This window comes from Ochotona curzoniae, unplaced genomic scaffold (genome assembly GCF_017591425.1).
Source record: "Ochotona curzoniae isolate NIBS_2020 unplaced genomic scaffold, NIBS_Ocur_1.0 contig_2723, whole genome shotgun sequence".
NCBI lineage: Eukaryota > Metazoa > Chordata > Mammalia > Lagomorpha > Ochotonidae > Ochotona > Ochotona curzoniae.
This window is the reverse complement of record NW_024465573.1, coordinates 12,026,519-12,053,525: the sequence shown is the minus strand read 5'-3', so window position 1 is coordinate 12,053,525 and position 27,007 is coordinate 12,026,519. Positions and strand designations below refer to the sequence as shown.

General features: G+C 37.6%; 1 protein-coding gene across 3 annotated transcripts; it reads left to right on the top strand.

Moving 5' to 3' along the window:
- Positions 1–1,038: 1,038 nt before the first annotated feature.
- DCUN1D5 (defective in cullin neddylation 1 domain containing 5) lies at positions 1,039–27,007 on the top strand. 3 transcript variants are annotated; one of them, XM_040976868.1, is made up of 8 exons: positions 1,039–1,412; positions 3,924–4,015; positions 8,225–8,295; positions 8,665–8,756; positions 21,175–21,283; positions 21,396–21,500; positions 22,382–22,484; positions 24,189–27,007. In XM_040976868.1, exons 1-8 carry the CDS (start codon positions 1,327–1,329, stop codon positions 24,242–24,244), a joined length of 714 nt encoding a protein of 237 aa, XP_040832802.1. In that variant the 5' UTR covers positions 1,039–1,326; the 3' UTR covers positions 24,245–27,007. The 3 variants fall into 3 exon arrangements, with proteins under 3 accessions (XP_040832802.1, XP_040832803.1, XP_040832804.1); XM_040976869.1 differs by lacking the exon at positions 22,382–22,484; XM_040976870.1 differs by lacking the exons at positions 1,039–1,412; positions 3,924–4,015; positions 8,665–8,756 and having other exon boundaries at positions 8,039–8,295.

Below are 27,007 nucleotides of genomic sequence, written 5' to 3'. Positions count from 1 at the left end.
CATTTAACATTTGTTCTACTGCACAATGAAGAACCACAGTACTTTCACATAGTAGCTCTGGGTGAAGCATTAAAAAAAAATCAAAATCCACATGTTGGTGGCAGCAGAACACAACTAAAACCATGTAACTATGGGAAGACATTGTGGCATAGCACATCCGACTGCTGCTTATGTCGATGCCATGCTAGAGTGCTGGTTCAAGTCCCACCTATTTTCACCTCCAATCAGACTCAACCCTAATGAGGCAGGGCAGTGAAAAGATGGCCCTAAGGTTAATGTTCCTGCTACCCATATGGGAGAGGATGAAGTTTCTGCTTCCTGGGTACAGTGTGGTCCACATCTGCGTTTTTGTAGCTCTCTGAGGAGTAAAACTGTGAATCAAAGAACTCTCTCCTTCTCCTTCTGTTACTCTTTCAAATAAATAAATAACTTGTTTTAAAGCTTACACAACAAGGTATTTCTATACTGCTCATAGGTAGGCCATCAATTGGCCCCGTTTGTGAGATAAATTCAGATGAGGGTACCATTCAATAATTTGGACAAGTACACATAGCATCGCCTCAATCAAGGCATAGTTTATCTAACATCCAGAAAGTTCTCCTTTGCATCTCTAGTCTTTCCCCTTTCCACTCTACGCTAAGTACAAACACTCCGTTAAATTCCTTTCCATGCAGTTAGCTGTCACCTCTTACCTCTGAGAGGTGGGTTCCAGGTAAGTTAAAAGTGTAGAGTTAAACTTCACTGGGGGAGCAGCAGTAAAGAGTGAAGTGAGCTAAGCTCATCACAGGCCGGTAAAGACCCTGACAAGGCATTGAAAGGTGAGAACCCTGAGGGTCAGGTTACAGTTCCCAAGGGCTCAGAAGGGAGCTGGGGTGGGGGCGGTCTCCTGAGAAGCGATGCTCTGCCTAGGACGCTGGTTTTGAGGGCAGCCGGTCCTCCATCACCTCGGGCTCCCCCTGCGGCTGAACCGGGGGACCCCCCCAGCCCCGCCCCTTCCGGCACCGGCTCCTCGCTGCCGTCACTTCCGGGCAGCAGCGGTTCAAGTCCGGGTCGGGCTGAGCTGTGTGTTCCCCGTGCCTGGTGAAGGGTCCGCGCTGCCCGCAATCTTCCCTCCGAGAGAGACCGAGCCGCGGTGGGCACGAGCGAGGAGCCGCCCGCCGTGTCCCGGGACGGAACATCGAGTGGAGTCTGGGGAGCTGTGGGCCCGGGCCGACGCCTCCAGGTGCGGTGTGGTGCGGGGGACGCAGCGTCCGCGCTGAGGGGCCTCCAGCGGGCAGCGACCCCCTTCCCCGGCTCCCCTGCCCGCTCCGCCGGGGAGGGAGGAAGATGCCGGTGAAGAAGAAGAGAAAATCCACCGGGGTGGCAGCGGCGGTGGCAGAAGACGGAGGCCTCAAGAAGTGTAAGATCTCCAGGTAGAGCTGCCATCCGGTCTTCCCCGTTGGCTGGGGGCGCCTGGGGGAAGCCGGGGGTCCCGTGCCGGAAAGAGAGAGAGGCTGGGCGCCTGGGGTTGCAGGGAGAAGCTGGGCGCCTGAGGGAGCGGGGGTCCTGGGGCCGGAGGGAAAGGAGGTCCCTAGTCAGCCGGGAGAGGCTGGGCGCTTGGGGGAGCAGGGGAGCTGGGGCCGGAGAGAGAGAGGCTGGGCGCCTGGGGGAGCAGGGGAGCTGGGGCCGGAGAGAGAGAGAGAGAGGCTGGGCGCCTGAGGGAGCAGGGGAGCTGGGGCCGGAGAGAGAGGCTGGGTGCCTGGGGGAGCAGGGGGCCTGGGGCCGGAGGGAGAGGAGGTCCCTAGTCAGCCGGGAGAGGCTGGGCGCTTGGGGGAGCAGGGGAGCTGGGGCCAGAGAGAGAGAGAGAGAGAGAGAGAGAGAGAGAGAGAGAGAGAGAGAGAGAGAGAGAGGCTGGGCGCCTGAGGGAGCAGGGGAGCTGGGGCCGGAGAGAGAGAGGCTGGGCGCCTGAGGGAGCAGGGAGAGGCTGGGCGCCTGGGGGAGCAGGGGAGCTGGGGCCGGAGAGAGAGAGAGAGAGGCTGGGCGCCTGAGGGAGCAGGGGAGCTGGGGCCGGAGAGAGAGAGGCTGGGCGCCTGGGGGAGCAGGGGGCCTGGGGCCCCTCCGGAGGGAGAGGAGCTCCCCTCCCCGCCTCGAGCCAGCCGGGAGGGGCTGGGCACCTGCCTCGAGCTCGCCTCCTTGTGTGCGCGCCTTGGCCTTCACGGGGCACCTGGGGAATCGCCCTGTCCGGGAGGTTGGGGAAGCAGAAGCACGTGGAGAGGCTTCTGGTTCCTCTACCCCTCCTGCCGTGTTTTTTCCGCTCTAGACTTGGAAGTGAATACTGACCTGCCAAAGGGTCAATGATAGTTTGGAACAGAGCGAGAACAGTGCCTGGCTTACCCCACAGCCTTGGGGCTGGTGGAGGGGAGGGTGGGCTGCAGCGCTCAGGTGTTAGAAGTGTCCTGATGCAGACGCACCTGTTCAGCTGGAGGCCTGGTCTATGGCAGGGACCGCAGTGTCTGCAGCTGCACTGTGCCATCTGTGCCAAGACCCAAGGTGTTTTCTGTTTTCTGACGTCCAGAGTGCCCTTAGCCCTCCGTGCCTGTGATAGTGACTTGGGAGCTATTGTCCTCCCTTCTGAGGGGTGAGGGGTGAACAAGTCAGGGCCAAAAGGGAGTTACAGTGCTCTGACACCATGGCATGCAGAAAGGAGAATAAATTATTGCGATTTGGAAAAGAGAGATGGAGAGATGGACTGGTGGGTTGTTTTGTTTTGATTATTTCTTTTGGGAGTCTGTCAATTGTTGGCACCTAATGTGACAACGTCAGATGCTGCCATTAAAAGAAGACAGTAGGCAGCACTTAAGAAATACGAGTTCCTCTTACAAGAGACATGTGCTGCTTAAAGTGATGTAGGTGATTTAATCTAGTCTTCATCTTTGTCATTGGGGATTTTTGTTCATATACTGTATTTTGGCAGAGGAGACTCGGGAGTATTTCTGAGGATGTTTGAAATGACAGCAAAATTTTTTTTAATACCTTTTGGTCCTTAGCAGTAGGATTTTGAATATTGACTCATTTTTATGAAACAAACATTAGTTTTTAAGTTACTCTGTAACCATCTTTAAGTGTATACTGTTCCAGCATTACTTACACCAAACTCACTGTTGCTAGAAATCAGGTGCTTTACTCTTTCAATGTAAAGGTTTGTAACATGGCATCTGTGCTTTATAATACTCAGTTCCATTTCTCTATCATTGTTCTGTAATTATTTGAGTTTCAAGGTACTCTGAAGTCCATGAAATCCTATAGGCTGGTTTTGAACTAATCAACCTTCAGTGAGTTTATGAAAAAAAAATTCAAAGTTATTTTGTCTGGGATTAAATAGCTTTCAGCCAATTAATAATAGTTGTTAACTTTTAGTTTTTTTTTAATTTATGGAATTTATGGTATCTAGGTCTTGGGTAATCATTTATCTTTTATTTTAGCTTAATAGATGATAAATGGGCACCTCAATGTACAATTTTATTTTTAAACTATTAGTCAAGTATCTAAATGTAACTTGTAACATTTTGTTTCAAATGTATACCTTTTATAACCGAATAGCATTCTTAAGTCAGTCAGTAGCAGAGACACAATGTAGATTTTAGTTTCCCAGCTACTAGTTCTGCATTGACACTTGGGTGAACTTCTGTGTAACCTTTTGGATTTTGGGGATATCATTTCCGTTGATATTTTGGAATGTAATAGTGAGCAAAAGAGCATTTGGAGTTTGTTATCCTGAAATCTTTACCTCTAGACTGCTAAATTGCAAATGGTTTGTTTTTCCCCCTTTAATGTCAACTTCTAAAAATACTTTGGTTATTTGAATTGAAGTAGTTCTTACTGAACTTAGTGTTTCCCTAAGAGTTGAGACTTAATAAAAATCTTAGGCATTTGTGTTTTCTAAGCTATTGCAGATCCCAACCCCCTGCTAGAGTAATAAGTGGAGAGGAACATTTTTCAAGCAAGAAGTGCCTGGCTTGGTTTTATGAGTATGCAGGTAATTAAACTAATATAAGAAGATACCAGTCACATGCTCTAAAAAATTGTTCTGTTTGTTTAACAAATTGTTTATTGCAGGCCTGCTAGTGATTGAATCAGAACAAGGCTGAGGGTGTGGGTAGGCTAAGAAGTCCGTGCCATTGCTTTAAGTACGTATTCAGCATATAGCTAGTGGGAGAGTGGCAATTTATTTACTATTTGTAAAATATGTCAACAATAGACAGACTCACTGAATAATTTATACCCATTGACTGAAGTGGTATTCTGGAAAACAATGCATGAAAACGTTTCTCTATGTAATACTCTTTTAAAACATCTGAATTATGAACTAATATTTTCTGAAACTGAAGTGATTCAGTATATAAGATTTATAAACATGTGCATATAATAAGCTTTTATTCAAGATGCAATATAAGTGAGAAAGTAAATAGTTTGATATTAATACCATGTGATAAATGCTAATTTTAGACATACACTATGAAGAGTTTATAGCAGTATAAGAGGGGTAGGTTTTCAAAAAGTTGATGAGAAATGTGTTATATGAATTACATCGATTTCAGTAAAATTCTTAAAGGTTTATTTATTTTTATTGGAAAGATGTCCAGCGATAGAGACAAAGATGATCATCTTCCATCTGCTGGTTCACTCCCCAAGTGGCCACAACGGCTGGAGCTGAGCTGATCTGAAGCCAGGAGCCTCTTCCAGGTCTCCCACACGGGTGCAGGGTCCCAAGGCTTTGGGCCGTCCTCAACTGCTTTCCCAGGCCACAAGCAGGGAGCTAGATGGGAAGTGGAGCAGCTGAGATTAGAACTGGCGTCCATAAGGGATTTCAGCACGTGCAGGGTGAGGTCTTTAGCCACTAGGCTACCACACTGGACCCTGATTTCAATAAAATTTTGCACAAAAATAAACTTAGCTATTTCATGTAAGCTTTTTGAAGTCTTCTTGTATAACCTAGCCTTGAACACATCAGGGAAAGCTACTTAGAGGCTCCAGGCAGGCCCTTGGCCACAGGAGGTAAAAGTCAGAGCCAGCCCAATTTAGCTTGAAAGAGTGAAACAAGTATTAGAAAAATGTAACTCGGTTCACATTTGCTACTAACTTAAGCATATATGGTAGTATTTTGGTAGTGGTTTTGGTCTTCTTGAGTTGCTGGTGTTATAACTTTTAATTTTTCCTATCACTGCTTCTTTTTCTTACATGCTTCCCTGTGTTTGTGTTGTCATATTTTTTACAGTTACTCCTAATGTGTATTAAGGTTTCAAATATACACGGAACTTAAAGATTAGACTAACTATGAAAATTGAAACTGTTTTTAAAGGGAGACAGTAGCTTCACTATTGGAATCAGTTGAGTCATCCCTAAAGTATAATGTAAAAATTGCTTAGTAGAATAAAAATAGATTCTTTATATACCAGAAAAAGAAATGCTATTATTGGCATCCCAAGACAACACTAACCCATTTTAAATGAAGCAAACTCGTTTTTGTCCTGACCTCTGTTTAACATGATGACCCACTATTTCAAATGCCAGTTTTAGCAATTTACATGATGCAGAATCAAAAGATACTATTTTTATGAAAGTTGTTGCTAGGTAACATAACAATAATGAGTAAATGTTTTCTTTCATGTGCACTTGTTAGACTTCTGCAAAACTTCCTGAGTGATATAAGATTTTGACTAAACAGTAATTTCCTCCATATGCATTTTTAAAATAGCTGATATAACCATCGTTGTCATTATTCCAGGAATTGGGCTAAGTATAACACATTTCCATATGATCATTCTGTTAAGTAGTTGGTGCTATTCCTGTTTTATAAGTGAGAAAACCGAAGCTAAGATTAAGTAATTTGCCCAAGGTTATACAGTGACAGGTGACTTGATTCAACCCATGTTTTTAATTCTTCTGTCTTGTAAAGTTGAATTTTTATTTAAACATGTGTTTGGCTTCTTTTCATTTAAATATGTGTTTGGCTTTTTTTTCATTTTTATTTTTGAGAAGAAAATGCACTTGAAGCTAACTTACTGTGAATACTTAGTGAGCTGCTAACTATGAGTCTAGTACCATGCCAAGTGCTAAGAGTAGTGAACAAGTCAGATAAGATCCCTGCTCTCAGGACACCAAACGTCTGGGTAAGCAAGACAGTCAGTGAGCAGATATGTGGGCAAGATAATTACACAGTGCAGAGGTCATACAGGTGCTAAGTGTGAAGAGGTTCCGCTAAAAAGGAAGAATTGGATAAGCCGGTTCTCTGGATGCTACTTTGGGCAGAAACTTAATTGATATGGAGGAACTAGTTGTTCGGCAAATAAACAGAAACTGTACTATTCTGATATAGGGATGTTTTTTACTAAAATGGAGACAGGATTTATGGCCACTGAAATGTAAAGCCCTTAGCACTGTATGTTATATGATTAGCTCAGTATTGGACTTACTGATCACCTTTCCCGATGTTGTTCCAAAATTAACAGCTACTTCTTGATTGCTCGTGCTGGAAGTCCTGTGTCACTGAACACAGTTCTCCCGGCCCCTCCAGCACCTGCTGTGACTGGCAGGTATTAGGTCCTGCAGATGTGCCTGGGAACACTTCTATGTAGTTATAAAAGATCATTGGAATAGACCTTCCTTTAAATATGTCACTGCTTGTTTTAAGAAATTCTTTTAATTCTTACAGTCTAGCTGTATCTGTCATGTATGTGTTATATGTGTTTAACCTAATTTGTCTTCATTCAAATTTAATCACCAATCATTGACAAAATCTCTGTATATGGCAGGAAGAGTGTGCTATGATTTATGATAGTAACTCATTTTGATCTAACACTTGAGATTTATTTCCTAATCACTAATGGCAACCTTTAAGACAAGTCTGCTTTTTAATTTTTTTTAAACATAGAATGTATTCTTGTCATAGTTTAGAAACTCCTTTTCACCTTTTTTACTTCTATTAAGTTTTTATCTGGTCCTTGATTTATTGTACATGTATAATTTTGAATTACAGAGTTGGCCCATTCTCATAAACCATTCTCCCATTTGTTTTGGCAGCAAAAGTGCCCTTCACTTTTTAAGACCTTCACCTTTTAACATATCCTTCAGCTTTTAAGACCTCAGTACATTGTTAGTTATTCAAATGACACCATTTTACAGAAAGACTAGAAGTAAATTTAGGTTTTTAGACACTGTATTAACTTAATTCTTGCAGCCTGGATCTCATGTCAGGCTCTAAGAATGGATTGACCTAATTTTGTACAAGTGTATTACTTTATTAAGAAAAGCTGTAGAACCTTGGCTTCACGTTCACTTCTGTCCTAACAGTGATGCTGTGACATCTGTGTCGGCATCTTTGACTTAGTCTGTGGTCTGTAAAGCTGGAGTGATTTCAAGTCTTTAAGGAAAAGAGAAGCTTGTCTTGGCTACTTTAACAATACATTTTAATACTATATTCTTAATATGGTAAAACGTTTTTATCATTTTACATTATAAAATTTGCTTTTATAATGTGATCCACTTACCATTTTGTGGGAGTCTAAGAGCAAAATGAGAATTGATGTATTTACGTATTATGTGCTAAGGGAATAACTTAAGAGTTGAATACAGTTATTCTGGGACAAATCATTACTATGAGTTAGGTTAGAGAATAAAGCTTTGTTTCTACAGTAAGGTGACATAACTATTAGTTATGCCTTGCTCTATTTTAGGACCAAAATGATAAAAATATCTGTGGAACTACAGTAATTTCCATAAACTTTTCATAGAGTAATTTTGTTCAAGAATACAACAATATTTGTGTTTCAGAGGGGGTTATGAATAAATCGTGTGTTTTGCCAAGAGATGGATATTCTCCTAATGACTATTGTGCATTGGTTCTGACACATTCTGGTAGTTCCATTCTTATGCTTTTTACTCCTGCATTATCACATTTTTATTCATTGCATTTGCGGAATAAATGTTAAATTTTTGTACAAAGTTGTAGCTAATAGTAATGTATTGTTTTTTTACTGCATTTTAAATTTTAATTTTATATTGTAATACAGTCAGTGAATATTTCAAATATATTAAATCCCATAGTGAATATATTTTATTGAAGCTCTGGCAAAATTCTAATTCAGTTATTTGCATAATATGTTGTATTCATGGTTGCCTTTAGATATTGACTTGTATTTTATTCTGATATTAAGTAACAATATATGAATTATTTTTGTTTTTGAAGGTCCTGATGAAGTTGTAGGGCCAGAAGGAATGGAAAAATTTTGTGAAGACATTGGTGTTGAACCTGAAAATGTATGTTTTATTCCTAAGTAGAATATAAGTGGGCTTTATCATTGATAAGTTTTTAAAAATTGAGACAATTTAATAGTGTATGATAAATTGTTTCATGTTTAAGATTATAAACTTACTGTTAGGGTAGTGTTAAATAGTTTAAGTTGGGGAAGAGTTCTTGCTACAAATGTCGTTTGTGGTAAAGGGAGATCTGTCTTTATTAGCTGCCTTTTAAAATGTTAGCACATTTCAATTTCTTTACAATTAATAATTCCAGAGGTTTAGTTGAAGATTGGAAATAGTTTTATAGAAATGTTCTCCGTGATAAATATAGACAAGATTATTTCTATGCTGACTTTTCCCCTATCCTTTATGTTCTGTTCTTTCCAGATTATTATGTTAGTTTTAGCGTGGAAATTGGAGGCTGAAAGCATGGGATTTTTTACCAAGGAAGAATGGTTAAAGGGAATGACTTCATTACAGTAAGACATTTTTTTAAAAAACAAATTTGATGGCCTATTTAAAGATCTTAATTGATATTTTGTGCTTCATAATTTTCAGGAGTAAGGTTTTACCTTAAAATAATTAAATGGGTTTGATCTACAACAATTAGTTTGATTGACAAAATTACATGGTCATGGCAAATTAATAGTTGCCACATTTTTATATTCCTTTTGAACCTCAGTACAGTCCTGTTAAAATTCCTTGATTTTCTTGGTAAGTAAGTTTCTGGTCCTTGACCAGAGCTGTTCGCATGTTGTTTGTGTAAGAAAGACTCCTGCTGTGAGTGTAGCACTTACAACCTGAGGAGTTTGTTAATGGGACAGTAGTTCAGGGGGCCTCTCACTTATTGATAAATTTGAAAATTGAATTACATGACATGTATGATTTTTATTTCCAAATGATTCTCACAAAGCACAACATTAGAAATGTTCTATGGCCCCCATGCATTCTTTTGGCATTTTATAGTTGTATATGTTCAGTTTAGAACAGCTGCATTTTTTTGTAACTCGGAGCTGCTTTTAATGGAGTTTGTGGCTTTTCAGAGTAAAATGTGTTTGTTTCAGAATCAATTAGTAATTAAGTGTTAATTTAATATTATGTTGTCAAGTTCAAGATGTTCATAATATTACTATTACCACCATTTTTAATAGAAGAAATCATTTCTAAGATTAGCTATGTGGTTTCCTGTGATGATACTTTTATTAATGCACTTAAACTGTTTATTTCTTGTTTGCTTGTTCTTGCATTTGTGTTTTAAAAGTGTACTTATTATAAATTCATACTTAAAATTTTTTTTTGTTTTGAATTTTAAGTGTATAATGCTGAGTAAAAATTCTTGTAGGTCAGCATTAACATGCACATACTTTCTGTTCCTTTTGAGTATAAAGCTTTGCTCGTATAGACCAAAGTATAATTTTTTAAATCAAATATAAAAACAACCCTTCTACTTCCATTATTTACAAAGAAATAAGACTCAGAGGTTATGAAAATATTTGGCCAAGATCCTTAGTGGTGAAGTTGGAATCTGGAATTTAAATTTTCTGATTATCTATAATCCACACTATGTTTTCTATTATGCTGTTTTCTGTATATGAATTAATGATGCCCTCTATTATTAATTAATTAATAATTAACTTAAAATCATATTATGTTTCTTAACTAACATTTCTGCAAAAGTTGGTACATTGTAAAGGACCATATATAACAAATACTTAAAAACATTTCTAATATTTATTTCTGAATAATTGGCATATGATTTTGAGTGTAAGAACAGAAATAGACTAGTCCGTGGGCTTGGTTTTTATTGCTAGAAATTTCCTGTGGAGATTTCACTATACAAAAGAAAATCAATTATTTAGTATTTAAATTTGTCCCAGAGTTTTTCTTTCGTACTTTTTTTTTTGCTTGTCTTCCAATAACAGTACACTGTAGAGCCTTGAAGCTACTCAGATAAGCCATTTTGGGTGAAAAACATGTTTTTTTCCATGTTCTAGATTGCTTATGTGAAGTACAGAGTATCCTTAAAATTGACCAACTGCTGCAACTCACTGAAATCTTGTGGAAAACTAACAACAATAAACTGAACACTTAAACCAATAGAAACAAAAGATTTAATATATCTTTGTTTTAAAATTTAGCATGCTTAGTTTTATGTACTAAATTTAATTATGAAATATAAAACTTATCTTAGTACCTTTGTATATCTTTCATTTTTTTCAAGTGTAGTTTATCCTGGCATCTGATCTATAAATCATCTTAACATAATTACTTCTTTCAGTGAATTAATTTTGACATAGAGAAAGCTTACTAGAACTGTACTAAAGAATGGTAATGGTTTAGTAGTTACACTATGGTCAAGGATTATAGACAGTAATGATCATGATTAATGAATGTGTGGTGATATTTTACAGTTTACAGACTTCATTCAAGGCTTTCTTACAAAGATTTGTTGTGAAAGAGTTTGTGGGTATGAATTTGTATGTTTGTAATTAGTATGTGTATTTTCTCTAAGTTGGGTGATGAAATTGCGTTATCCTTCCAAGACATTTTATTGCATATAGTTTTTATCTTTGTTTAATAATAGTTAAATTTCCCTGAAAAGTACATTTATAATTCTATCTTGAACACGTATAATATATGGGGTACTGTGTCACTTATGAAACAGTGAGACTTTGAGTCATGACTTTAGTTACGTTCTTGTTAGGGAATCTGTCTAGAGCACGGCAGGTGCTGCAGTGGCAATGTAATATACTGGGGAAGCAGAAATGCTGATAATGTTAGTTTTTAGCTGAGTGCATAGGGAAGTCTTCATAGGTATGGCATATCAGATTTTTGAATACAGGAATCATCAAAGGTTTTTGGATCGGTTATTAAAGATCTAAAATTAAGGCTGTTTTGGGAATCTTAGGTAAACTGTGGACCTTGGCCCCCGCCCCCTACTAAAATCTGCAACTACCGCTTACTATACACATCATTTTGCATTGTAATTTAGAAGTTGTAGATCTTTCTCTTTCTATGGCTATAGATAGAAAAATCAGTGGATTCTTAACAATTTTTGTTCTTGTGTATTATACTGGAGAACATTTCTTGTATCTCATATGTGACAGTAAGGGTTGACAGCATGTGAAGAGAGAAACCTGTGTGGATAAACTTTTGAAGGAACTGTACCTGATTATGACAGTGAAACAAGAAGCAAGCAGTTAGCATCTGAGAGCAGTCAGGATCAGTAAACTGCCCATCAGCTGATCGTCAGTTACACATCTTCTGGTGTTCCTACTGAGCCCTGGACTTGGGAGAGTAAAATGGCAGAGCTTGACTTTTTTTAGGAAAGTGGGAAATAAAGCATATTTACTTGATCGTTTTGATGTGACTTGAAGAATGTAGTAGATACGGTGCTATGGTGTGTATAATGTGTGAGTATTGATTGCCATTAGCATTTTTCCCCCTCTGCTCTTCCTTGGGTTATTTCATCTATTTGAAATGACCTTTTTCCAGCTTTTTAAGTACCATTACATATAGATTGTATTGCTCTGATTGGTAAACTTTATTTAGAGGTATATCCACAACTTTAATAACTTACATTACCCATTAATTGGTCATAGCACAAAAGACTTTCTGTTCATTTTCAAGGTCTTTAATGAAGCAGAAATTTGAAATCCTCCCTTGGTAATCAGATGTGTAACAATATTTGGAGATTAATTTCTGCATCCCAATGCTGACATTTAAAACCATTTCTCATTTTAACAACAGCTGTCTTGGGAGAGTGCTATCACTGTGCCAGTGTTCACTAAAATCTGTGAGATTTTCTCTCTTTCTCTCTCTTTCTCTCTCTCTGAAAGACAGAAAGAGAGACAAAAAAAGACCTTCCATTCACTAGTTCACTCTTCAGATGGCCAGAATGGCCCAGGCTGGATCAGCCTAGCCAAAGAGGGGAACCCAGAACTCTGAGTCTCTTGTGGATAGCAGAACATAATCACTTGGCTGTCACCCTTTACTTCCCCAAATACATTAGTAGGAAGCAGAAGTATAAGCAGAGCAGCTGGGACTTGAGCTGGCACTCTGGTAGGGGATGATGCTGTCATAGGCAGTGGTTTAACCCGTCATTGCATCTTGAGGACACAGGTAATGGTGATGCTCTTAATCTTTTTAATTCCAAGAGGAAAGCATAATTGTTCTGTTAGATTCATTCTCTACTAGGTTTTTAGTAGACTATTAGGAATGAAATGGTAGTTTGGACAGAGGTATTATATGATGTCGTGGTTTTTTTAATCCGTTTACTTTGAAGGAAACATTAAATTGAGAACTGTGCTAATAAGCTTTCAACAAATGTATTCTCATTAGTTTTTCTGGTTTCCTTGTGACTTAACTGAGTTAAGGTTTTTGTTTATTTGTTAGTTGGAGGTACAGAGAAAAGGGGTAAGACAGAATTTTCTATCTGCTGATTCTCTCCCTAAATGACAACGAGGGAGGGCTGGGCCAGGTAGAAGCCAGGATCCCAGTGAACCTTCTGGATCACCCATGTGGTTGTAAGAATCCCAACACTTGAACCATCTTCCTCTGCTTTCCCAAATTATCAGGGAGCGAGATTGGAAGTGAAACAACTGGGACTTGGACTGGCACCCGTGTGTGTGGGATACAATAGTCAAAGGCAGAGGCTTAGTTTGCTATGTCAGAGCACCACCACCTGAATTTGTTATTGCTGCCATCACATTAAAAATGAGGAAACCAAGGCCAAAAACAATAAAGGAACTTGCCTAAATCCTCATGGCTGGAAATGGAGAAATTAGATGTTTAAAGTTTGAGTTCAAACTTTGTTCTTTCCTTCACTTTATCTGTCTTACGCTTGTTGATCACATAAGTAAGAATTGTTACTATGTGTATTCATGGAAAGCAAAATGTTTGGCAAATATTCTTTAATTTTTTAAATCTTACTTCCTTAGTGACTTCTCAGTCACTATGTAATTTATGCTTACATACTTAAATTCCCACATGCCTTCCCTCCTGTGGGAATTTAAGTACACTTATAATAAAACACAAATATCACGTACCTTGTAGTATATTTTTTGTTTATACAATAACTTAGCAAATTTTTTTTGGATTGTTTCTATCTTCCAGGTCCTATTATTTTATGACAGTGATGTTAAAATTTTTGGTAATCATGTGTAAGTTGGAATCCCTGGTGTCATCCTTTATCTTTCTCCACCCATGAGTCTAAAGTCTAGTAAAAATTTGCAGCATTGTTTAAGGAAGCTGCAAAGATGTAAGATGCAGAAGATGAGGCGCCTATTTGAAGCAAGTTAATAGTGAGGAAAGATGTGCATGTAATTAGATAGTTAAAATATAGTAGCTTACGAATATTTTCTACCTTTTCTTTAAAAAATAAAAAACTTTTTTTGAGAGACTGGGCAAATGCAATCTCCCGTTTATGGGTTCCAATCCCCAAATGCCTGGAGCAGCCAAGACTGACCCATGCTAAAGATAAGGAGAGATGACTTAATGTAAACTTCTTACCTGAGTGGCAGGGACCTAACTGCTTGGTCACGGCCTGCTGCTGCAGATAAAGGAGCTACAAGGCAGAGTAGTGTTAGACTTGAAGCTAAGTACTCTGGGATGGGCTGCATATTTCCCAGATGGCAGCTAACACCGCCTCTCAACATTTTAGATGATAAATCTGGAAATCTTGAAAACTTCATTTCTGTGTTTTCAAACAGGAATAGAGTAGCATGTAATATGAGAATTTATTTTCTTGTCCCTGTGGAGAAGTTAAGTTTTTAGCTTATATTAAATCTTAGTTTTATTGTAACAATGTTTGTACTCCCAGAAACCACCTTTTGAAGTACCAAGCAATGAATTTCTAATAAGGAATGATACTTTGCTTCTGTGTGATAAGTAGGAACCAGGGCTCCTGCCAAGTTAGATAATTTATTACATTTTGTTTTTTCCCATTTGGCTATATGGCAAACAACATGCATAGAGAAAAGCCATTTCTCTATGAAGCACTTACATGTTAGAAAAAAATGTAAAAACGTCTTTTGAAAAGCATGTCTGAACCTGCTGTAAATTAAGGAAAATCACCGAGGGAGGCAGGAATGATTTCATGGGGATCTGTGAAGTTGAGTGTATTACCCTGAGGACATCCAGCTATCCTAGTCACTGAGGTTTGGCAGTTCATTTGAACTGCATGTTGAAAATAGAGGACCAAGTCAAGACTTGAAGGGTGAAATCATATCAGAAACTCATACAGAGACATTGATTACAAAACCTCCACCATCAGTGGAGAGTTGCTGGGGCTTGTTTGTTCATACCACTGGAGCTCAAGAACTTCAATGTCAGAATTCCTAATCCTAAAGTTCATCATGCAGATTAGGGGCTAGAATTCTAGTCCCAATTTATCTGACTCAAGCCAAAAATGTATTTGAGAATTTCCCCAGGTGAGTAGGACACCTCTCATTTTGAAGTGGTAGCAATTCTTTTGTGGAGGAACGTGTTTTTAAGTAGGAACTTAATTAGACAGAAAAAGGGTTACATGATCTTACAGTGACAAATCATGAAACACATACTCTGGGGAAATCAGTTTTAAGAAACAATTTAGAGTCGGGACTTTATTTAAGATCAGTGTTTTGAATTACTCCATTTCCATTACACAATAGCTATATGCTTAAGGGAAAAAGGAATGGTTCCAGATGATGAGATTTCAAGTCATGAAATTATTCAAGCGTGCAGCATGTTAAAAACTTCCTAGAGGAGATAAAAAGGAGTTGGAAGCAGTCAAATAGTGACCTCTAAATTTCCTCTGAGGAATTACTCTATAGAGACAGGACAGCAGTAAAGGAATGAATGGAGATGGAAGATGCTTTTTTTTTTCTTTAATGTTGTTTTCTGCATCAAATTTTTGTGAATTGGTAGTTTACAAGTTTTTTCTCCTATTCTGTAACTTCTTTGCAGATCATCAGTTTTAAAATTAGATGAAGTCCTATTTTTTCCTTTTATAGATTATGATTTTGCTGGCAAGTCTAAGACTTTGGTGGTTCTACATTCTAATGATCTCATGTGTTTTTAGCAAGATTTTATATCTATAAAAGATGTGAAACTTACGTTTCCTTTTTTTGCCTGTAGATGTGCACTTACATTGATCCAGTTACATTGTCCAAAAACCCTTTTATTGAATTATTTTTGCACCTTTGTCAAAAATCAGTTGAGAATGATTCTTTGTTTTGTGTTGTATTGCATTGGAGTGTGTTAACCTTCTGAAAAAAAATCAGGTAGTCTGTATTACTGAGCTCTACAATAAATCCTAAAAATTGAATACATTGAATCATCTTTTCAAAAATATGTTTCAGCTGTTATAGTTGCTTTGCTTTTTCAATAGAAGCCTAAGTAAAGCTATTAAAAAAGGGGAAGCCATCTGTGCCCATAATTCATTTTTTGGAAGTCTTTAAATTTTGGATTCAGTGTCTAATAGTTGCAGCAGTGCTCAGATTAGCTCTGTATGTTGTGTATGGTATGATAGCTTGTACTTTTCTAGGAGCTAGTCCAATTTATATAGCTTGTCAGATTAAATAATTTCTATTGCATTCCCCTTTTCTGAATTTATAATATGCCCTGTTTCTTTTCTGAAAATTATTATTTTTCCCTTGTCCTTTCTGTTTCTTCTCTATCTTGCTTGAAGCTGGTCAATTTCATTTATCTTTTCGAAGAACCAGATCTCTATTTCATTGCTTTTTTTTTCATTTGGTTGATTTTTCACCTTTACTATTTGGTTTGCATTGAGCTTTCCTAAGTTGTAAGGTGCAAGCTTAAGTGCAGACATTTTTAAATATTTGTATTAGTAATGTAGATTGCTCTCTTGGCTCTGCTTTACATGTATCTGAAAAATTTTATTTGATAAGTTGTATTTCCATCCGGTTTAACTGTAGTTTTGGTCTTCATTGACATTTACTTTCACCTAGGACTTACCTATTGGTTTTATTTATGTCTTGGGAGGTAATTTAGCTTATTTTGTGTTCTGTGGGTAATTCACAAGCATGTGAATTGTTCTGTAATTAAGTAAGGTGGTCAGTCGGTGTCATCTAGATCTTGTTGATTCATAGTGCTTTAAATTTTATTTGCTGGTACTCTGCTTTTCTATCAACTGTTCAGAGAGCAGTATTGAAATTTCCAAATATAATTGTAGATACAATTATTTCTCCATTCAATGCCTTATTTTTCCATGTATTTCGCACCTCTGGTATATTGTATGTTAGATTTCTTAGAGTTGCCTTGTTTTGTTGGTGGGTTGACTTTGTTATTGCGGGTTTTTTTTTGTGTGTAAGATTTATTTATTTTTATTGGAAAGGCAGATATACAGAGAGGAGAGATAGAGAGGAAGATCTTCCCATCCAATGATTCCCTCCCCAAGTGACTGCAATGGCCGGTGCTGTGCTGATCCTAAGCCAGGAATCTCCTCCAGGTCTCCCACATGGGTGCAGGGTCCCAAGGCTTTGGTCCGTCCTCAGCTCTTTCCCAGGCCACAAGCAGGGAGCTGGATGGGAAGTGGAGCAGCCGGGATTAGAACCAGCGCCCATATGGGACCCTGGGCGCATTCAAGGCGAGGACTTTAACTGCTAGGCCACCGTGCCAGATCCAGTTTTGTTTTCTTTTATGATAATCTTTGAAGTCTACATTTAGTTCTTAACATACCTAGTGCTTTTTTTTATTATTAGTGTGTCTGTAATAGTTCATTCTCTTTTACTTTTAATCTATATTATATTTGAATTTATATTTTTTTCAGACACTATATTGGGCCATTTTTTTAAAAAAAAAACAGACTTAGTGCTTATATTCTGATTAGCATATTTAGCTGCTCACGTTTCATGGCATTAATATGTGAGGGCTTAATCTACCCTGTATTTTATAGTTCAAGAAATTTCCATTTCATTCCTTTTTTTACATTTTTTTAGACTTTTCTCCTGCCTTGCTGAGACTTGGTTTTCACTTGATTTATTGTGTCCTCAATGCTTGTTCAAGCTTTAATTTTTTAAATTGCTGCTTTAAAATCTTTGAGGGGGGCAGTGCGGCACAGTGACTTCTTTGGCTAATCCTGCTCTTGTGGGCTCCGGGATTCCATTTAGGCACTGGTCCGTGTCCTGGCTGTTCCACTTCCTATCTAGCTGCCTGCCTATGGCTTGAGAAGGTAGCAGAGGATGACTCAAATACTTAGGCCCCTGACCTGAGTGGGAGACCCTGAAGACACTCCTACATGGGTACACGGGCCTAAGTAAACATTTGGGCCATGTTCTGCTGCCTTCCCAGGCATGTTGACAGTGAGCTGGATTTGAAATGGAGCGGCGAGGACTCGAACCCATCTGATATGGGATGCTGGTACCACAGCAGAGGCTTAATCTGATATGTCATGGCATTGATCCCTCAAATAACTTTTCCAAATCTTCTGCCATTGTCATTTCACTGCCTCTTTTCTTCTACTTCAGAACTAAACTCTTGTAAAGTGTTCTTTATAGTTATTTTTTCTAATTCTTTCTCTTTAAATATATTTCAGTGAGATTTTCATTTCTGCCACTTCTCTGAAACAATATTGTTGTAGCATTTACAAGAGAATAATAATAGTAGTAGTTAGAGCTTATGCTTGTCATTGAAATTATACCGAGAGGGAAATCTATGGTTTTAAATGCTATATTAAGTGAATTTGGCAAGATACTGTTCAAGGAAAACAATGTGAAGGCAAAAAAAAATGTGGTTTAGAAAATGTTGTGGGAGCCAGTGTTGGTCTGAGCAGGTTAAACCACTATTCATGATACTGGCAACATCCTATATCAGAGTGCCAGTTTGAGTCCTGTATGCTTTGTTTCCAAATCAGTTCCCTAATAACACTCTGGTGACAGTAGCAGTGGATGGCTTGAATTTTTGGTGCTCTGTGTACCATATGGGAGACAAGGATGGAGTTTGTGGCTCCTGGCTTCAGCCTGGTCCAGTCCTGACTATTGTAAGCATCTGGGGAGTGAGTTAGTGGATAGAAGAATCTTTCTTTCTCCCTCTCCCACTTCTTTCTTTTCTACCTCTCACTTGCTCCTTCTCTTCTCCCATTTCACTGCCTTCTGCCTTGTTCTCTCTTTTTTCCTTACTTTCGCTCTTTTGCTCTGCCTTTCTTCAAATAAATATTTTTAGAAAAAAAAATTGTTTCAATTAACATTTAATTCAAGTCTTAGTTGAAATAATGTATCAAAAATTAAATGACTAAAGCAAATTTAAAAAGTAGTAGGAAATCTGAATAACATACAAATATTGAGTGCTTAAAAGTCTTCTTTTTCTTCTTCAGTAAATCAACCCGAATAATTTTGCATTTGCGTGTGACAGACACTAATTCTAATAATGCTATATATTTTTTCCAGAAAACAAGAAAAAGTAGTAATTAAAATAAAATTTTCAAGGCTTTTTACATTTATATTGTAAGAGTATTGTCAAGGGATGATTTTTCATTCAGCTTTACAAAAAAACACAGCAAGAAAAACAAACTAGGAATGTATAAAACTGTAACCCAAAGAAAATTGGCTTATTTTAGAAAATCAAGGTGTATTTGACATTAAAAATATACCGAAAGTGTTACACAGTAATCATTGATATAAAATGGTGAAAGTGTTAACTACAGCTGAGTACTCAGGTGTTGGCAGTATTTTGTGACTGGTCAGATTCTGTGTTGAGGGGAGTACAGTGGGTTGCAATAGATGGTCTAGTTGACTTGAGTCAGGAAAGTCAGAGCCTGAAGTCGTGAGCTAGGTATTGATGAATAATTTCTCAGAATGGTCGAAGGCAGCAATTTGTTTAAAAAAAGAATTCATTATTTTAAAGAGTGGGACAGAGGAAAAGAGAGAGAGAGAGGGAAGGAGCCATCTGATGGCTCACTCTCCAGATAACCTCAAAAATCAGGCCCTGGCTGAGCTGAAGCCTGGAGCCAGAAGCTTCTTACAAGTCTCACACATGGATGCAGGGTCCAAGCACTTGGATCATCCTTATCTACTTCTCCAGGCTATTAGCAGAAAGCTGGATCAGAAGCAGACAGTCAGGAATTGAACTGGCATCCATATGGGATGCCAGCATTGCTGGTAGTGGCCTTACCTGCCATGCCACAACACTAATCTGGCAACAACAATTTAAATAGAAGAAATGACGTGCTACATCACAAACGTGACATTTGGGAATGGCAGCTGAATTATAACTAGATATGTAACTGAAGTGGCAAGACATAAGATAGATTTGTACCAAGTTATGAAAACCTTGGTCTGCATTGCATTTTGAACTTTCCAACCCAATGAGAGTTGGAAAGTCAAGATATTTGGAAATCTATTTAATTGCTTAAGGTCTTATGCTAATATAAGCAAACATAGTTTTTCAGTGTATTTTTTATTTTACATGTGTACTTTATGTCAAGTCAGGTGCTTCTACTGATTGTCCTTCACTTTTTATTTGCTAAAAGGGAGCAAACCAGATTTATGAATAGAGCATTTAATAATTTCCCCTTTATCTTTTTTTGCAAAGTCAGATACACAGAGAGAAGGAGAGACAGAGAGGAAGATCTTCTGTCCAATGATTCACTCTCCAAGTGACCGCAGTGGCCGCTGCTGCGCTGATCCTAAGCCAGGAGCCAGGAATCTCCTCCAGGTATCCCAAACGGATGCAGGGTCCCAAGGCTTTGGTCCGTCCTCAACTGCTTTTGCAGGCCACAAGCTGGGAGCTGAATGGGAAGCGGGGCCGCGGGGATTAGAACCAGTGCCAATATGGGATTCTTGTGCATTCAAGGCAAGGGCTTTAGCCACTAGGCCACCGTGCCAGTCCCGATTTCTCCTTTATCTTAAGTATTTTCAAGTTAATCCTAGGATCTGGAGCAATAGCCTAGTGGCTAAATGCTCACCTTGCATCTGACAGTATCCTATATGGGCACCAGTTCATGTCCCGGCTGCTCCACTTCCCGTCAAGCTCCCTGCTTGTGCTGTTGGAGGACAATAGAGGACGACTCAAAGTTTTGGTACCTGTACCTGTGTGGGAGACCCAGAAGAGGCTTCTGGTTTAGGATTAGCCTGGCTCTGGTCGTAGTGGCAACATGGGGAATGAATCTGCGGATGGAAGATTTTTCTGCGTCTCCTTGTTTGTATATCTGCCTTTTCAATAAAAAATGAAATAAATCTTAAAAAAAAAACAACAACAAAACAAAACCCTACTCCTAGATAGTTAAAGGCCAGTGTCTTTGAATAACTTATTGCCTATGAATTTACCTGAGAAGTATGGCAGTGACATGATAAGTTTTTGCTTTCTTAGTTTTACATGTAATAAAAGTATGTTTTAATACATCTCTTTTTAAAAGCTTTTGATAATTTTATTACAATTTTTTCCTCAGGACAGGGATTTGGTGTAGTGGTTAAAACATCTTTATCCTGTATGATAGTGCCTGAACAAGATTCCTGGCTCCACTCCCAATTTCATTTTCCTGTGAAGACACACCCTCAGACACTGCCGAGTAGCGGCACACGTAGCTGAGCCCTTACCGCCTATGTGGGAGATTGGATTATATTCTAAGCTCCAGTTCTCAGCTTCAGCCCGATTCCACTTGACTGTCACAGGCATCCTGGGAGTGAGCCGCAGACGGGAGCCCTCTGTGTCACCGCTTTTCAAATAAACAGATATATGTAAACTTCATGAAGTAATGCTTCATTGATTGCTTTATTTTATTCCCATTTTCCTTTTTTTTTCTATTGCACTGGTATATATACAGCAACAGGTTTTGCTAAATTTGTGAATCAAGGATTTTTAAATCTAATTGCACAAATCTTTGTCAATGCATTCATTCGTAATCCTTAAAGACTCTTTTTCTTAATTTTCTTGATTCTATACTCTTGTTTTGCATTTAAGGTGTGACTGCACAGAAAAGTTACAAAATAAATTTGATTTTTTGCGCTCACAGTTGAATGATATTTCATCATTTAAGAATATCTACAGATATGCCTTTGATTTTGCAAGGGTAGGTGCCATTTCCATGGTTTTTATTTTAATTAATTTTTAAAATTCGATATTATTTGTAGATCCAATTCTAAGAACATGATGAAAGGAATATTTTTCTACTTTTATTTTAGGATAAAGATCAGAGAAGCCTTGATATTGATACAGCTAAGTCTATGTTAGCGCTTCTGCTTGGAAGGACGTGGCCACTGTTCTCAGTATTTTATCAGTACCTGGAGGTATGTGTGTTTTTTTTATTTTTCATGAAAAAATAGTTTCTGCTTTTGGATAAGAAAGAATTGATGAGCACATAAAAGAAGGTTCTACATCTGGTTTCTTTGTTTCTTAGAATCTGGTGCTGAAATGCACATATGATAGCCAAGGATAGTAATGACTGTTTCTGCTTAATCAATCTAAATAGGGCAATAAACTTCTTAATATTTCCTGTTCACTGATAACAGAATGGCTGCAATATACGGGTACTTCAGGAAGTTTATGGGGAATGAAATCAAATGATATGCTTATTTTGGTGCAGGAGAAATTATTAGTACTAATGATAATTGTACGTATTTGTGGCTTGCAGTGTAATATTTCAGTACATACATATTGTGTACTTTTAGAACAGGCCCATTACATTGTCCCTTCCTTGACATTCCTTTATGATTGCAGATTTGAAGCTGCTTTCTGCTGCATGTACGAGGTTATTATAAACTGTTGTCTCCCCACTCTTGTGTAACACTAAGAACATAATGTTGCACTCCAACTCTGATTTCGTGCCTATTGCCTATTGTCCAAACTCAATTTTCCCACTACCAGCCCCTCCTAATCTAAATCACCATCTTGTGTTCAACACAGCTGCAGGAACTTAGATGAATGTAGCAAATGTTTTGTATCACAAGCTCAAATTTCTTGTCACACACTGTTACTTATTTTCATGTTAAAAATCAAGGAAAAATAGATGGTGTTGCTATTTAAATGCTTTTGAAGGTTCTCTAGAAACACAAACAAAAGAAATGAGTAAAAGCTCGAACACAAAAAAAGTTAGAGCAGTTGTAATGCAATTAAGCCCCAATAGATAAGATTTGTTCCATGAACCATGTATTTATATTATTTTCCACAGCAATCAAAGTATCGTGTTATGAACAAAGATCAGTGGTACAACGTATTAGAATTCAGCAGAACAGTTCATGCCGACCTTAGTAACTATGATGAAGATGGTGCTTGTAAGTATGATGTATTCCTATCAAAATAGAATTCGCCATAAGTATTATGTAGCGTGAAGTTTTGTAGCATTAGCTTAGAAAATTTTAGGGCCTGGCACAGTAGCCTAGTGGCTAAAGTCCTCCTCCCCTTGCACGTGCTGGGATCCCAAACGGACAATGGTTCATATCTTAGCTGCTCCATAGCTCGTCCAGTTTCCTGCTTATGGCCTGGGAAAGCAGTAGAGTGATGGCCCAAAGCCTTGGGACCTTGCACCATTGTGAGAGACCCAGAAGAGGTTCCTGGCTCCTGCTGGCTTTGGATTGGCTCAGCCCCAGCCATTGCAGCCTTTGGGGAGTGAGCTAACGGAAGGAAGATCTTTCTCTCTGTATCTCCTTTTATTGACTTTCCAATAAAAATAAATAAATCTTAAAAAAAAAAAGATTTTAAGAGCTATAACAGTCATTTAATGTTTTAATTATGGGATATAAGGAAGTAGCTTAAAATTGAACTTCAAAATTATGAGTAAATTTGTAGTGATATATTTACATCGTATCAATACTTAAAATATTTGCCCATACTGTTTAGTAGCAAGATTGGAATGCCATAAAACAGAATTTTGAAATAAGAATAAATTAATTAGATAAACCATGTTAATTTTCTGTGAATACAAATTTTAGTTTCCACCACTGTTTTGATTGCATGTATTCTATTGTTCAGGAGGATTATATGTATGATAAGGTACATTCCTGTAATCATGAATTGAAATTATGCACTTATTCCTGTGGTACTGAATACATAAAATATCAAAGGATAATTTTATTGCTAACTCATCTGATCTTTCCCTACAAGAGCTATGAGGTTTATTATTTTAAAGCAGTACTCCTTGAAGCAGTCAGCTGGCAGCCTGAGAGTTATAAATCACCTGTGCATGTATATATTTATGTATTTTCACCTAACTGGTGATTTTGCTTGGCAATACTTCCTGATTGATTTGATGTGGCAACAGATCAACAAAGTTGCAGCTGTATTCCTTCGGAGAAGTCAAAGACTAGAACCAGCTAATGACCTGTGTTTAATTTACTTTCCAATTTCTTGGTCTACCCGTATGGCAACACTTTTGCTGTGTGTTTTTTTAGCTGCTTTTTTTTTCCTGTAGCCGTATGTTACTGTACTTGTTATGTTTTTCTTAGAGAAACGTATCTAAAACATGAAAAAATATAAGACTGCCTGAGGGCTGTATGTGTTAAGAAAAATGAGGCAACTATATTTCTTTGTGATAGTACTTTTTACTGCTTTAGGAAAAAATGACACTGAGCTCATTAAATTACATTTCTGCCTTCATTAGGTACATTATTTTGGCCATTTTGTTACTAAAGTGTTATATGGCTGGTTCACCTCCACAAACCTATGTGTTTCTTGGGGAAATAACAGAAATGGCATCTTAAGCATTTTTCAGACCTTCTAAGGATTAAGTGCTAGATGTTATGGCAACTTAGATAAGCGACTAGTTTGGTATTGATTCAATTACTGGAAAATTCATGAGATGTAGCTTAGTAAGTTGCTTTGGATATTTGTTGTGAATAAGTTCTTAAGGGTAAAGAAAATGCCAAGAAAGCATTGTTGATGGTCAGAGTGACATAGCAGAAGATCTGATGGAAGAAATCAGTCTGTTATTAGAGAGTTTGTGGGGATTAAATTGACAGAACTTGTTTCTTTATTTCTAGGGCCTGTTCTTCTTGATGAATTTGTTGAATGGCATAAAGTCCGTCAAACTTCATAGCAACAACTGTAGTGAAGAAAATGCAAGCCTTTTAATTCCCGGTGTATACAAGCTCATGGCAAGGAGGGAAGAATCCAAGGATGCGTTTTTATTCATATGAAAGACTTCTTATAGTCCTTTTTTTCTTTTCCTTTTTTTTAAAGGAGGTTTTCTTGTTCCATGTGATGGGCATTGAACCACACTTCTGAGACTGAATATGGAAATTTTTGTTTCAAGTTATGTTTTTAACATTTATTTCAGAACAATAAAGATTCAGATTTGTGACAAAGGCCTTAAAGTGAAGATGTCCCTAAAGTGTCAGAGTGGTATTTATTTTTGTAAATCAATTCAATTTTTAAGGTTTTAAACCAGACATTTGTGGACTTTCAGAGATTTTAAACAATCTTTATACTTGGCAGTGTAGTCTTCTGGTGGTATGGCTCATTCTAGTCATCTGTGCACAATTAGGAAGAGTACTCGCCTCGACTTCCAACACTATGCTTTTCTGATGAAATTATATGGAGTGCTCCTACTTTCTGCTTTGGGATTCTGTAAATGTTGCCAGGGTCTTATGCATATATCTTCCCTGAAGAATTTAGAACTCGAAAGTCCTTCATTTTCTGTCCATTAAATAGTATTTTCAGTGAACATAAATGAGCATTGCATGTATATTCTTCATGTAAATTTTAATTTTTTTCTCACTTTAAAAAGGTACATTTATGTTTCAAAGAGCAATGTTGATTAATGGTTTCAAAATCAGATTCTTTGTGAGAATATATTTGAAGTGCCACCATTATTATTGACATATTTATGATATTTTTGACTGTTATTTTGTATAGTTTTGTAGGCCTTAAACTTTTTCTCTGATACTATGAACTTAATTGTAGTATATATGGGGAAAGAAGACAATAGAGAAAGAAATCATAAGAAAACTTTGTACACAACTCAGTGGTGCCACAGCATTACTAATTTTCACAGTTTACTGACTGTTGGCAATAGCATATCCTAAAGAAATGTCAGGTTAATTTCCGTGGAAGACACTTTTTAGACTAGCAGCAGGCCTGTTCATATTTTCTATTTCATACCATCCACAGTACCAGGAATAGGAAAACTAAAATTCATAGTTAAGTCACAACCTCTGTAACAATCGTAGTTTGTTTGTATAAATGCAAAGGAAATAGATTATTTTTCCAAAATAATAAGTGTCCTACTGGGATTTAAGGAAAAATTGAGATAAATGTGATTTCAGTGTTGTCTACTTAGAATAGCATTTTAAAGCTTTTTATCATTTTCCTTTCATGTGCAGGCAGAAAATGGTGGTCAATATTTTATTTGCCTTCTTGATAAAGAAATGCTTTGTATCATTTTGGAATATATTAGAGGGAAGAGATTTTTTTTTTCCCTAAATGTCACTTAATTTTCTGTCATGTTACTATTAAATATTAGAATCATTGAAATGTTGGACCTGGATATAGCAATAGTGTTATGACTTAGTGTCATCATGTTTTAATATCAACTCAACTTTAAGAAAAAGCACTTAGATTGCAAAGCTTGAGTAATTGGTTAGAAAGAGTAAGTTAAACAGTGTTTTTCAATTTTTTAAATTCTAGAACAGGTGAAATTTCTATGTCAGTTTTTGGCCTTAACTAATGTTAATGTCCTCAGTGTCTTCATCATTTGAGTAAAATAAGGAACACACAAGACTTATAGATAATTTTTTTTAAAAAATACAAAGGTATTAAGTTGGCTTACTTATCCAAAGATATTGCTGAGGAATTTCTAAGCAAGAAAATGAAAATGAAGTTTGTTTTCCTGACAATAGACCAGACCCAGCAGGTCATTTTTGCTTTACTCCTGCTTAATATTGGTTTCTCTTAAATATATGTTACATTTTCTTACTTTGGAGGCAAATTTACTCTGCCTAATTTATTAGGATATGGACCATGTCCATTCTTGCTTAATTTATTTTAAACAGCATTTAATTTACTGAAAAACTTACCAAGATGTCAGTTGGTTTTGGTATTAAGGAAGGAGGACTGTCTTAAAGAACCTACAGTATCAAAAATAAATTAACTGCTGTGGCTCCGTTTTGACTAGCTGGCTTTAAAGTGCCTTCCTAAGAATCCTGCTGTACATTTTCAGAGTTGTTTCCTTTATGTGGGATGAAATGCTCTGTGGTGCTTTATAACATGGAATCAACTTTCTTCTTATAGAGTAGTGTAGATAAAACACTACTGGAACAGAGTAGAGCCAATTCTCTGAAATGGGAGGGTGGAGAGGTGGCTCTCCACAAACACAACCCTGTGAGGCAAATAATTTCTTAACATATGCTATCTAGGAACTTGCCAGGGATTCAGGTAACAATGTGATAAAAGAAATAGTGCTGATCTTGTGTGTTGATCTCGATCTGCACTAGCATGTTTGTTTCTTATTGTCTAAAAATTTCTTGTTTTTAAAATGCTGCTGATAAAATGCTTGACACTACATTTTTGACAGTCATCTACGTATGTGTAGTGTGTAGATTTTGTTGATTTAGTTTTACTGTGAAGTACCCTGCATTGCTTTTCCTAAACTAGAATTTGAAGATCTTTTAAGTTAGAGGTATTAGATTGACCTTGAATATTTTTCTTAAATACAAATGCCTTTTCATCTAGCAAACCAAAAATTTATCTCAACGTGTTGGGAAGAGTGAGATGGGAATAGAATTTTGAGGTAACTCTAGTGTTTGAGGCATAAAAGGTATGTGGAGTAACTCGTTACTTTCAGAACATGGAAATACATTAC

Coding starts and splice junctions, on each gene's coding strand:
- DCUN1D5 (XM_040976868.1), top strand. CDS start 1,327: ATGCCGGTGAAGAAGAAGAGAAAATCCACCGGGGTGGCAGCGGCGGTG. Junction 8,757..21,174: donor AAGGGAATGACTTCATTACA/GTAAGACATTTT, acceptor TTTGCATTTAAG/GTGTGACTGCACAGAAAAGT. Junction 21,284..21,395: donor ATGCCTTTGATTTTGCAAGG/GTAGGTGCCATT, acceptor CTTTTATTTTAG/GATAAAGATCAGAGAAGCCT.